This window comes from Lonchura striata, chromosome 4 (genome assembly GCF_050655825.1).
Source record: "Lonchura striata isolate lonStrDom1 chromosome 4, ASM5065582v1, whole genome shotgun sequence".
NCBI lineage: Eukaryota > Metazoa > Chordata > Aves > Passeriformes > Estrildidae > Lonchura > Lonchura striata.
In genome coordinates, this window is record NC_140706.1 from 10,808,707 (window position 1) to 10,822,543 (window position 13,837).

Below are 13,837 nucleotides of genomic sequence, written 5' to 3' on the forward strand. Positions count from 1 at the left end.
GTCAGTTCCCGAGGCGGAGACGGAGGCGGCCGCGGGTACGTACCGGGTTCCCAGAGGCTGTGAGGCTCCGAGTGTCGCCAGAGATCGCTGCGGTGCCGTCCTGCGGCTGAAAACACGGGGAGCCGCCAGCTCCCCGCGGGACGTGAGGCTGGAGGGTCGCCACCGACTGTGCTGCTCTGTGTGGGGCGGTCTGTGCTGCCGTGACAGCGGCGCGCAAACCCCGGACCGGGACGGTGACTGACACTGCGCAATCAGCCCGGCCCATCAGGGAGACAGCTCGGTACGTCTTTTTTAGCAAATAATGCCATGTAGTCTGGTTTTGCCCTGAGTAGAAGCCATGCCCGCCGTGAATTCGTGAATTCTGTGCCATGAACCCGCACAGAACCGCTTCGTGCCCTGCCCCTGCCCGGGGTTCCTGCTCTGGGACACCGCCAGCAGCAGATTGCTCGGAAATGCAGAGCCGCTAGAAAATAAAATAAAATAAAACACTGGCTATGTCATCCTTGGCCATAAGGGTACAGTATCATTATTCTTGACAACTACCAAGTGTCTGAGCTGTGTCGTTATTAAGATACTTGAGGGTAGTACCCTGCAAACACTCCTTTGCCCTCATTATTTGTGACCTGTTTTTGGTGCCCGGCTATGAATTTTAATTACTAGCAGGAGCACTTGCCACGGAGAGAGGTTTCCAACTCGATATTTCACAGTGAAACTGCAGCAGTTCTTTGCAAAATGAAAATAATGTGGTTTTTGCTTCCACCTTCACACACGTTTCAAAATTTCAGAGCAAGGCTGAAATTAACACTGAAGATATTCTTTAGGGCAGCCCATTGTTGCTTTCCTATTGCAGCTACCTGTTTTGATTTGAAACTGTTGACTTGGAGCCAAATTATATTAAAACATTGTATGAAGTCAGAGAATTTGTAATATATTTTAAGTACAGAATGCTATTTTATGAACTCTTAGGTTTTCTCATTTAGGTAATGTCACTGATTTGCAACCTTAATAAAGTTAGATGCAATAGCTGCACTATTACAATGTAATTTTTTTCTCTTTTTTGAGTGAAGAGGTGCCTGATTTTCCTATCCAACTGGTGCCTGAATTATCTATTTTCCAATTACAGGCATAGTATCTGTTTATTTGGCTGGAGGTTGAAACACTTTCTCTATGTCCTTTTTTTTTTTTTTAAATTTTCTCTTTCCAATCCTGTTGCTCAGTACTAGAGCTGCATCTTCCTAGAAGTGATTTGTAAGTCACATGCAGAAATACGATCCCGCTGTTCCCCTCAACTATGTTTGTACTGTTCAGAACTAGAGCATGACCTCCATAAAAGGATAAGGTTGAAAGAAAAGAGAGGTATCAAGGAGATATATCAAGGTGATGAGGGGAAAAAATGGGATGGAAAAAGCAGACTACTGAAATAGTTCCTGTTTCATTATGTTCAGAGTCAATAGTGAGCCCTTGGCCAGCCCTGGGCCAGTAGTGTCCCTGCTTCATTTTTAGCTCATATTTTAATAACAAAGCTGATGTAATTAATTTGCATTGGATCAAAGGCATTCTGTCTTACTTTGTATCAAGCCAGTGGAATTAGAAAAGGGAAGGGCAAGCTTTCAGTTGCCTCTGCAGTGCTGTACTCATACATTTAAACAAGTCCATGGATTTAATTAACACTTTAAATTTCTTTTTATAATTAAAAGACAGACATATGTAGTGCTTCAGTTTGTGTTTTACCTTTTCTTGTTTGCAGTTTAGCTAACAATGAATCAGAAAGAAATGACTGGCAACCAAAATTCATGGGATAATTTGCTAGCAGATTTTCCTAAAGGTCCGCTTTCCAGGTATCGTAAGAAAGCTTCCTTCAACTGGAAGGAGATGGCAATATTCATAGATGGTGAAGATATCATCCAGCTGAAGGTAAACTTTGCAAGAATTGTAAACATGTTTTAATTGTGGAGATATCAGTAGAAGTAAGATGTTTTTTTTAAAGGGGGTCTTGTTAATAATACTCTGTAAATATGGAGCATGAAGAAATTTGATTTGCACGGCCAATTTTCAGAACTGCTGAACTTTTAAGTAATCTACTCTGCTGTCTCATAAGACTCATTTAATTACTGAACATCAGTAGAGGTACATTTCATAACTTGAGTGTTCATTTCAAACTGACAAATAAATATATTCTACCATATTTCTTTACTGTTTGCATTAAATCGTAGATCACATGGTTTTGCAAGGCACTTCTGCAGAGCTAAGTTCAAGCCACTGTCAAACAATATTTCTGTCTTACTTTGACCTAATTTCCTACAATGTTCTGTGCTTGCATTAATGCTTATGTGGCATTGCAATTGGAGATTAGCATATGAACCTTGCTGAAAGCTAACCCTACCAAGAAGAGAGATTAACTGTAGCATAACTCTTATGCTGGTATCAACATTCATGACTTGGAGGTATAGGAGAAAGAACTATCTTTCTGAAGGTGGTGTAGATTTATATGGATTTAAGTAACCTTGAATCTTCAGCATAATTATAAAAATCCTAGCAGGTAGATCAGAGAAATCAAAAAGGCCTGGTTCTACATCTGACTGGTGTGTGTTAGAGCAGAGGAAAAAAAAAAACTCAAGTGTTCTGTGTCTGAAGGACTTTGAAAGTTGTGTGGGTATGAAGAGTTGTTTACTCATAGAAAGAGAATGACTGGCTTTCAAAGGACAGCACAGGAAGTCTGGGTTTCTTCCCTTTTATGTGAAAGACAGTTAAGAACATGTGGATATCTTGAAGACACAGGTCTGAGATTAAAAAAAAATGCTGTAATATATTACTTAATACAAAAAGGATCCGAATTACAACATTAAAAAATGCACATCACCACATTCATGGGCTGCTTATGATGGTTCCATTAAATGGAGCCTTTTTTTACCTTCATTTGGAACAGAGCAGTTGTGGTAGCTTAGTGGTTTTACCATGACGGCATATTTCTAACTGAATGTAAGCCCTGGAGTTGTACCTTTACCCTCAGTCTGAGGGACTTCTGCCCCTTAGATTCTGCCAGCAGCTTCATTTATTGAGATAGTGAAGCTGCTACACCAAACAAGTTTTGCCATACTGTTCATGTAGATCCAGAGTGAATCACTTAATTTAGTGAATCACTAAATATAAAATTTAGCTGCGTGAGCTGTATATGTGACAGATAATTTAAATACATTTCCTAATTCTCTGGAATTTTTGCTTTTTAAGTTTATATCTTCCAGCAAACAATCATAGTTTGCGACCCAGTGTTATTCTAGAAGAAAGTTAATTGGTTTTGTTAATGCTTTTAGGTTAATATTCTCATGTCAGTTTTTTCCTCTCCAAGAACAGAATCTTCTCTGCTCTGGAAAATGATCCTCTCTTTGCACATCATCCTGGAGGAGATTTATGCCGTGAGAAATATCAGGAGCTGACCTTCCTGCGCTGTAAAAGGCTCTTTGAGTATGAATTTCTCACGCCGCAAGAGATTATGGAGCACCCGTTTAGGGTTTTTAATATGGCGTTATTTCTAGGAATGTATGATTGTTCTCTATGTCTCCAGTTTTTCCTACATTGTGGTGTAAGTACAGTTCAAGGGCTATAGTGGTGTATGTTTGAATTTAAGTAACTTCTAGTACCATAATTCTGTTGCTTTATGCCTATTTTATTAAAATTTGATCTTTTCCTCATCCTTTCTTTTCAAAAATAGTATTAACTGTTTAGAAGGGTCAGAGAGCTGTGGGTAATTTTTGTTGTTAAACTCCTGTCTCCACTGGAATCCTACCTGGAAAGTAAAGGTGAAACAGTACAGAGATACAGAAAACATTTTTGATGCTTTCTTTTGTTTACTCCTCTACCTTCTCTCTAGGGCAGCCGAAGAACTTGGTTGTTGGTGGCTGTGTGTTTGCTTAAGATTTGCAGGTGTCAGAAATTACCTGCTTGAGCCCCAGTGTCTTAATGAAAGGCATAATCCAAAAATTGCTCACTGACATCAGTGGTTGAATTCTGTTAATCAGTTGTTTCCCAGATGGGTCTCTCACAAAGAATGCTCAGCATAGCTGGTCAAATATTATCAGTTTAATTAATTAATTAATTGTTACTATTCACATAGCTGGGGAGCATCTAGGAGTTTTGTTGTGTGAATGTCCATGTAGCAAAACTGAAGGTAGCTTTCAAACCAGCATTCATGTTTGATCCTGAAGCAGCTACCTTCAGTTCCCAATTTGCAGTAAAATGAACTAAAATAGTCTTTAAGTTTTCCTTTGCTCAAGGACACTAAGGACATCACTAAGGACAAGTGGAAAGTATTTCTAAGCATCTGCAATGAAGGCTTGAAGAGCTGGGACAAGTTCAGTCATTTATGAAGGGGCCTTGACAAGATCAAATCCTGACTTACATCCCCCAGCTATAGTCTAATTATAGATTACTGTGCAGACCATTTTCCCTGGTGTCTTTACTGGACATCACTATTGAAAGTCACATGCAGTTTGTGCTTTTCATCACAGGGCACTGATTCATTAATTGTTTTGTTTCTACAGGTATTTGCAGGTCCAGTTATGAGTGCTTATGAGAGATTTGCACACATTTTGAAACAAACCTATAGGATGGAGGTAATTTTTTCTAGTAATTTGTGAGAAATTAGCACTATCAGAACTGTGTTTGCACTATTTGCAGTTTTGTGTTATTTCTGATCTCTTTACATACCTAGGTACTTCTAAATAGCAAAAGGAAAGACTATGGAGAAGAATCAAGCATTGAGCTCTGACTGTCCTCACTGCTAGCTCATAAACCACTTCCTGGATATGTTTTAGACTGTCCAAGTTAACATGCAGACAAAATTTGGGAACTTTTCGCAAAAGGCAATATAGATGACATTAAACCAGTTCAGACTCTATCCAGAGTCATTTAAGAGTATCCTGCTAGGATACTCTTAACCTTGACATGTTGCCATAAAAATGCCATTATAATACTATAAAATGGAAAATAATAATGTCTTAATGCCAAAGAAATACCACATGGAGTTCAGTGAGAACTCATGACCAAGTAATCTGCAGAATAATGCAGCCTGTCTGATACCGAAGGTGCCAATCCTAAACATTTTGTCCAGTCTAGGCCATGTGGGCAGCATTCACTGTTTGGCCAGAGCCTCTGATTTTGAGTGCACTTAAACTGAGCCTTGTGCTTCTTTTGTTGCTCTTTATCATTTCCTGTTTTGTTTGGTTGTTTGTTTTTTTGCCAAGTTACTCTCCACTAGCTGAATTTGAAATAATTTGAAAGTCTTGCAGTTTCAAGTAATGTAATAAAGTGGTCTTGAAGTGTGCCCTCTCTCTCCTTATTTAGATTTTTGGATGTTTTGCTCTGACTGAACTCAGCCATGGAACTAATACCAAAGGCTTACGGACTACAGCCACATTTGATCCCAGCACTCAGGTTAGTCCTTGATGCACACTGTCAGCCAGGCTTCCTTTCCATGCAAAACTGTGTAAGAAGGAGTTGGTCCCTGCATAGGCTTCAGCTCTCACAGCTGAAACAACTCTCTCAGTTCTTTACTTGAACTCGCAGCTCAGTTTAACCTAAGATCTAGGAAATGCTTCCCAGTCCATCAGTCTGCTTTTCTTTTTTATAACTCCTTAAATGAGCAATAAAAAAGCTGAGTTTCAGGCTTTACAATGAGGTCATGAGCTTTTTGAACTCTTAATTTTTTTCCTTACTAAATGTGTTCTCTCCAAAGTCGAACACAATAAGAGAGATCTCAGGTGCTGGAATGCAGAAAATCCTGGCATTTAATGAATGTTTTCAGAACATTGCAAGGGTGATGAAAAAAAAATCAGCTGCGACCTGATTTTTATTATTTATATAATTTTCTTTTTCTTTCCTGACTACAGGAATTTGTTATCAATACGCCTGACTTTGAAGCTGCAAAGTTCTGGATTGGTAATATGGGGAAACATGCCACACATGCAGTTTTATATGCCCAGCTCTATACTCCTGATGGACAGTGCCAAGGATTACATTCCTTTATTGTACAGGTAGGGTAGAAATATTGTTTATAATTTTATTCTTTTGGGGAAGAGTGGGTTCAAATGAAAGACTTTGTTATGCTGTTATTTATACCTGACCAGCAGATGCTTTATTTAATACCTTCAAAATTTATTTGAGTTGTAACCAGGATACTTCTTTCAAATGTTCATTGGTTTTATGAAGGTTGTAGAGCTGGTTTTATACTGTCAGTTTTCTGCAAAAACTTCTGCTAATACAAAAGAGCTGTAAAATCTCCAGATGACCATGCTACTTATATAGTTAGAACTCATCTGTGTCATATGAAGTGCTGAAAGTCTTGCAGGGGAGTTAAGATATTTATGTCTGCCAATGCTTCAGGCTGATCTGCATGAAATCTGAAAACTTCTACCACAGAAATCATTTTATAAAATTAAAGGCATCAGAAAATATGCCTTTGTGCAATAGAAAAATGTAGTAAAATGGACTAGACTAATTGCAAACTGAACAAAGTGAATTACAGAATTGTAATATCTCAAAGCTGATTGTTACATAAAAATTTCATTGGTTTCTGCTTTGTCTGTGTACGCCTGAAGGAGGTTTCAGTGCTAGTCTGATGAGAGCAGTCATCAGTGTTAAGGGATATTTAAAACAGTCATGTAATTAGTGTCATCTTCCAAAGTAATTTTCATTAAAGTATCCATGTCCTGAATGAGAGGATACATAAGTACAAGTTATATGCAGGATTATGTGCTTGAAAAAAACCAGAGAGGTCTCTTTATCATTAATAACAGGGTACAAGTTGGGAATATTTTCAACCTTTGAAAAATTCAGGCATTAACTTCCATTGCTCTATTACTGAAATGTTTTGTTTCACTTCTATACAGATTCGAGATACAAAAACTCTCCTACCAATGCCAGGTGTGATGGTGGGTGACATAGGAGAGAAACTTGGGCTGAATGGGTATGATAATGGGTAAGTCAATACATTTGAAAGAGAAAGCATTCTGGTTATATCATAATGTAGTGGTGCAAAGATGCCCCTGTATCTGTTCTGTCCCTTACTCATTAGGTGTTCACTAGTGGTTTAAAATTGTTGATACTTCTAAAGAAAAAACTCCAGACTGAAAGATCTTGATTTTCAGTATTTTCTGTCTGAATAAACAGCCTTTCAGCCTTTCTAACTCTTTAAATTGTGAAGTGTTCCTGGTATTCTGTGAATATCCCCAGGCAGTCTTGCAGTTACAGACTCTTCAACAATAATAATGGAAAAAAAATCTAGTAAGTTCTGAGTAAAGAACTTTATCAGCTTCTGCACCAATCTGGATGTAAGACTTTAATTATTTTTTTTTGTTGATTTCCAGCTCACAGGAAGGCTAGTGGTGGTCCCCAGACAAGGTTTATTTTCAGTAAAGATTAAGATAAATGAGACTGAAGAGAAACATTATGTATCTTGTTTAAACCATGGGATTTCTAGACTGCAGCCAGGAAAGAGAAGGCTAGTTATTTTCTTCTGTATTGTGAGTGTACAGTTGAAATGGAAAAAGTACCTGGCTCCATTTCTTAGTCATGGATTCCAAGGGCCTTTCTGTGTCTGCTTTACTAACCAGAGGTGTCTGATGGGGAGGAAACAGGTAGATTTCTGCATTAAAACAGTCATTATGTAAAATTATTTAAACCCTGGGATTAATTACGTAGTTCCCTATAAAGACATAAACTTTAAATGGTAAAGAAGGGTTTCACTTCCTTATGCCTCAAATTTACTTATTTCTGTTGATTCAGTTTACACATTTATGTGTTGTCCTTCAAAACAGGCCATTGCAGTAAAAACAGTATAGGTATTTTAAAGTGTCCTGGTTTAAAATATTAAACATAGTATAGACATCTTAAAGTATCCTGGTTTCAAATATTATGACTTTGGCTGTCTTTCCAGAAGGTTGTACGAATTTTACAGTTATTTAGTTCATTCTCATTGATTCTCTGTTTCCTGAAGACACAGAATAAATAAATTTAAAAAATCTGAAACAAACCAAAGTTAATTTATAGAGGAGAACTGCGAGAAAGACTTGGAAAAGAGGGATGTTTAAGTTTGGTGGGTGCTTTCTCCTGCTTCTGCATTACAGACTAGTAGCCACCAGATGGCATAGCAGCATGGGCCTGAGTAATCTAAATGTTAGTCAACTTCATGTTTCTATAAAAATATTTAAATTCTGCTGTTCATTCTTATATTGCAGTATAGATTTATGTGCAAAACGGGGATGAAGAATATGCTTGTTATGTGACTTTAAAATGTACATAATTTTAAATCAATTTCTCCATTATCTACTGGAAAAAAATAGAGTATTTCTTAAAATATTGGTAATAACTGAATAATTTGAAATTATCATTCGTAAAATGCTCTTTAAGTGAGATACCAGTTACTTCCTATCTTAATGTCATATGGAGTCCCTTATCTTAGTTGACATCATATATCATTTAAAGCAGTCATAGGGCATTCCTGTTTGTTTTGTATATGTTGTTTTTTAAAAATTATTATTATGTTCAAGCAGTAGTGCCCAAAGAGCTCCAGTCATGGATCTAGATCTCTTAAGTATGCATCAAGACAGTCCCTGCATTAGAAACCTTAAGATAGCACTTGCAGATGAAGAGAGAAGTATGAGGAAGTCCAAGGTTACCTATAGATACCCCTCATTTAGCTAAATACTCCGGGGGCCTGAGTTCCTGAACTACTTTAGCTAGGTTCTTTTTGTTTTTTGGAGAGGTCTAAGATTGGAGGCAGGCCAACATTGTTCTCAAGAACCAGGGAACCAAGTTTTGTTCTGCAACCTTCCTGCTCACACTGAGATGTCAGAAGCATCAGGGCTTGGAGATGTTGGCTCTCAGAGGTACATGAAGGTCTGGATGGGGACTGGAGAGGAAGTTCTGCGTTTGTTTGCAGAGACAACAAGCCATGCCACCCTGGAAAATGGACTCTTGGTTGCATGATCTGCAAAATGCCAGGATCCACAGGGAGACATTTCACCAGATACGGCCCTGTCAAGGTGTTCTCCGTGGCCATTTAGCAATCTTACATCCTCCTTTATCCCAAAGAAAGCACAGATTTGTGTTAGTCTCCACTACTGTCAGCTTTTTTTGAATGTGTATGTGAAGTCTGGTTCAACTACCTTGGACATTTAGTAAATCAGGTCTATTTCCATGTAGTTACACTCAGGATATGTGGTCACGTTGGGGATCAGAGTCTGACATCTATGACAGAGATATTTGATTTTGTTCCTGTGCTAATAATTTTCAATATGGATAGAGAGAGTTAAGTTCCTGAACAACAATGAAGGTCATGGGGAAGAAATTCCAGAGCCTCTAGAAAATGCTATTGATTTATGCTATGTAAGAAAACAGAATAGTTGATTATAGTTGTCCATTCCGGCTTTGAAAAAGAATTAATCTTTTGGGTTGTTTGGCTGAAAGCTGGTTTCCTGCTGATGCAGAGTGGAATGTTTTTAGTAAAAGAAAGAATTTCAGAACTAATGTGGGAATTTTTGCAGTGTAAATCTATTTCTAAAATTATCTTTCTAAGTAATTCTCATAGTTTCATAATTTGAAAGTCCAAAAATCACATGGTGCTTTGAGGTTTTTGTAACTTTAGCTGCCCTGACAAAAAAAAGACAAAATCACTGTAAAATATTTTAAAACAGTTTTCTTTCTCTAGGAAATTTACAATAATTTGTGTAATCACTGCATAAAGGGGTAAAAATAGAAGTCTGATTTTTGTCTTATGGGGAGTTTAGACTGGGTTTGTGTTTTGTTACTGAAATTAAATCAGACTGCCACCAGGGGATGCAAATGCTTCAGCCTTTAGTTTATAATATTAAAATGTCCACCTGTTGCTGGTGCTCTGGGAGTCTTTGAAATATGCTGCTCACTGAGGACCCAAAATGGTAGTAGCTGAGGAAAAAAAAAAACTGCTGGAAAGATCCCTAAGTATTTGGAATTTCAGGGGCTTTTCAGTAAAATGTGTGGCAGGCATAAGGAGTAGGAGGGTGACGCATATATAAAGCAAGAGCTGGGCTATGTGTTATTGTGCATTTCTGTCTCCTTCCTTTGATGTGGGGCTTTTTTTTTTTTGCGGGGGGGGGAGGTGGGAAAGAATGTACCTTAGCTACTGGAGCATTGCCCAAATTACTCATTACTTCAGTGAGCATCAGTAAATGATTGACACTGAATTTGATGGTGAACCAGTTCCAAGTCCAGTTGTAACAAACAGCAAATTTCTGCTTTCCTCTCTCCAGAGATGGAAATGATGCCCAACTGAATCTGCATGGGTAAGAGTGAAAGTCAGTTATAATTGTATTTCTGAAGTGGTGCTTACCATGCCTGTCTTTGTAAAACATCTTCTTAGCTCATTTGGCTCTGTCCAATACAGTTTGAGCAGATAAAACCCTTTGTGGGGAAAGAACTAGAGAAATGAAACTGTAATTTTACCTTAAGCCTTTGTAGGGGAGGAAAGAGTCTTTCTGGAGGAAGAATTGTTAACTCGGTCTAATGATAATTCTGGACATGGGAAAACTGGTGGGGTTTATTAGCTGGTTAACAACCTTTCATATAAAATTAAAATGTAGTCAATCTTTGCACACATACAACACACTAAGCTGTTCAGCATGTTCTTTAGCAATCAGTGAGGCCAGATTCAGTGTTCTGGATAGTGAAAACAAAATAAAATCCCCAAGAACAAATGGGTAAAGGGGATTTATTGGACAGAAAAACAATAAATTGTGTAAAAGGATCCCTTCTGGAAAGAGACTACTCAGAAAGCCCTCAGTATAATTCCTTGTATATTGACAAAAATGGGATAAATCACATGACTTCCAAGACTTTACAAATTGCACTTAAATGGTTAATTCATACTTTGTTTCTTCATTACTATTTCAGCATCACTGCCAATAATACATTATGATGTTGCTTTTGCTAGTTTAAGGACAGAACAATCAGTATAGTCCTTTTTTTCTTCTACTATTTATCCTCTTAATGCTCATTTAGATTTTTCAACTGTTGCAGTTATTTCACTAGGAAGATAGGAGCTATAATACATAGTTGAAGCCTAAATAGTCTTTGGAACTTCATCTTTCAATCTGAAATAGTAGTTCAGTGAAGATAATATCCATGATCAACTTCTTTGGTTATTTGCTTCTACTCCCACACTGTATTTTTCTTTCTGCTGTGATGAACATTTATGTTGCTTTAGGGGAACTGGAACTGCCTGAAAACCTTACCAATTTTTGTAGTCTTCAGTCATATAATTTGTCAGGTCTGGTTCACTGCAAGCCCTTAGGAGTGGCTGTTTTGGTACAGGAAAAAGAACAGAGATGTAAGAAATCAAATCTAAAAATCAATCCTGCTTCCCAAATAAAGAAGCTTGGGCTTGTTTAATATTTTTAATTGACTTACAGCCTCTGACCTAAGTTTCAAACAATTGTAATAGCCATACCAATGAAGTGGCTGTAGAAGAAAAAATAATGTTAAAATGCCTGTGCCTGTATTTATGTTATCTGAATACACCGTGAACACTTTAGTCCTTGTGAAAAGTGCCACTTCCACAATTAAAACCAGGTATGTTGCAAACACATCTTGCATGTTTACAGTTTAAGTTAAAGCCATGCTTTTTGCAGCAGAATCATTGATACTTCCCTGCTTTGCCCTCCTCATGCAGTTTCTGCAGTCAGTGTTGGACACTATGTGGGTACATAGAGTGCTGCAGGTGTTACTAGGCTGTGGTCACATTGCTGCAGAGTGCTGCCTTATCCCCTCATTTTTGTCATGTTCATGTGCCTTAAGATTCTATAGCAATAGCTACTTCTGAAAGGCACTTGATGTGGCTGAAAATGGGGAAAGGTAGATTTAAATCTGGTTGCACATTTGTTTTTTGATGCACAAGAAATACAGCCTCATCTGCAGTGAAGTTCAACCAACCATTTTTGTTCCTTAGCAGAGCTCTGCCAGCTCTTGCTAGCTGCAGGAGTCTGCACATACAGAGCTCCTCACAACACTAGCACTTGGACTGTAAGAATTTTAGTGTGAGTAGGTCTTTGTGTGCCTGTGAAGTCCTTTAGGTTAGGATTAGAAGGCCTATAAACTGCTATGTTGTTTTATTGTTTATTGAGCATTACTATCCAGAATTGCGTTCTTAGATTAGAGCCTTGATTGTAGAAACTAAAGCTAAAATACTGTCATGCAGTTTTCCTCAGTTTCACTATAAGAGTAACTGTTTTCATCTCTAACTTTCTGAGTGTCAGTCTAGAATATGTGAGTTTTCTTTCCTTCTGCAAGTTTTTCATCAAACCTCTGAAATGTTATTCTTCCCAAGGTTTACTGTATCCCATAAACAGCCCTGATATTGATTGACTCACAGCCTTCCAATACCATTCACCTGCTTTCTGTCTCTGGCTGGAAGTCTGGCATTAGAGATGATTTCACCATCTCTAATGTAGTCAGTAACAAAAGCTGGCAGAAAAGGCATTTTAGTATGTCTGAAGTTCACCAAAGCATGTTTGAGCTATTTGTACTATAGGTAACAGTTTATTACTTTAGTACTGGCAAAAGGAGCTCGTAGCTTTTCCAGCTGCTTCTCTTTTATCAGCATTACTGCACACCAGATGAATACTGTTGCATGATTTAAAGGCAGTGAGATTAACTTAGTTTGAAATGTTCCCTAGCCAACTGGCCAAAGAACCCAAACAAGAATGCTACTATTGGAATGGCACTTTGCTCAGTTGCTCTTGGTAGAAATCTATGTGATACAGGTTTTTTTTATCTGTGGTAAAAAATGTGTCTACATGATGCAAAATTGCACATTGCTGTAGAGCTGTCTGATATCTATTTAAAGTGACAGCTGTCTGTCTGTCTTGCTGAGAGTCTTAATCTCAGTCACACTATCTGCTGTGCTGAAGAGGCCCTAAGTAGGGCAGCTTTCGAATCTCTGGTCTTGTCATCACTGTGTGAAATTTAGCCATTTTCCAAACTTGCTGGTACATGATATCCCCATGACTGTGTGTACAGTTCCGTTATTGTAAGATATTTCTTCAATTCTTTAAGGAGATTTTTCCCCTAAATGCGTTGACAGATGTGGGCCACGTCTATGATTTCTAGGCTAATAACCATTAAAAACGTGATCATTGACTTCATTAAATCTTACTATTTATTTTTAATATGTTCCAATACCAAGTTCCAATTGGCCAGTATGTCTGACAATTCCCAATAGCAAAGTTCTTGGAGAAGGAGTATAACAGCAGTTGGCAGCAATCTCACAAGGTCGCTTAACCCACCAGTCCTGTGAGGTTCTTATTTTATTTTTGACACTTGTGCTTGTAGGCAAAATATCTTATTTCTTTACACATGGAAATTTTCTGTTGAATTTTTAATTGCTAGTTCTGCTGCTGTGCTTTGCTTCTGAAGCCTTTACCATCTGATATGCATATCTACATATCTTTATATAATATAACTGTAATGGATAATGTCAAGGGAAAAAAAATCTAAACTTTAAAAACCTGTTACTTGAATTCATTTTAATTTTAAGAAAATAGGCTATCATAAAATGATAGGAAATTCAGTATTCTGGTTCACTAGCTGTAAAAGAAGTTATTGAAGAAGGGTGTGCTTGTACTTTTTAATCATAATAATTTTAGGTCATCTTTTATGTGGTACAGAATTAGCTTTCTTATATTTGTGTCAGATTATAGTATAACTTTCTTGAAGGTTTTTCACTCTTTACAACAGGAGACTTCCCTTAGATTTAACTGTTTGGGATTGTATTACAGCAAGTGAAAGTGGATAAAATTGTTTAGCTCAT

General features: G+C 37.7%; 1 protein-coding gene across 3 annotated transcripts in view; it reads left to right on the forward strand.

Moving 5' to 3' along the window:
* Positions 1 to 10: 10 nt before the first annotated feature.
* Positions 11 to 13,837, forward strand: part of ACOX3 (acyl-CoA oxidase 3, pristanoyl) — a 31,067-nt gene continuing 17,240 nt past the window's right edge. For 2 of the 3 annotated variants that reach the window (XM_021550773.4, XM_085577641.1), the window contains exons 1-7: positions 11 to 280; positions 1,748 to 1,914; positions 3,347 to 3,580; positions 4,539 to 4,610; positions 5,341 to 5,430; positions 5,886 to 6,029; positions 6,885 to 6,973. In XM_021550773.4, coding sequence (XP_021406448.3) covers positions 1,759 to 1,914; positions 3,347 to 3,580; positions 4,539 to 4,610; positions 5,341 to 5,430; positions 5,886 to 6,029; positions 6,885 to 6,973 — 785 coding nt within the window. In that variant the 5' untranslated portion in view covers positions 11 to 280; positions 1,748 to 1,758. The remainder of the gene's footprint in view (positions 281 to 1,747; positions 1,915 to 3,346; positions 3,581 to 4,538; positions 4,611 to 5,340; positions 5,431 to 5,885; positions 6,030 to 6,884; positions 6,974 to 13,837) is intronic. The other variant, XM_085577642.1, reaches the window with a different exon arrangement.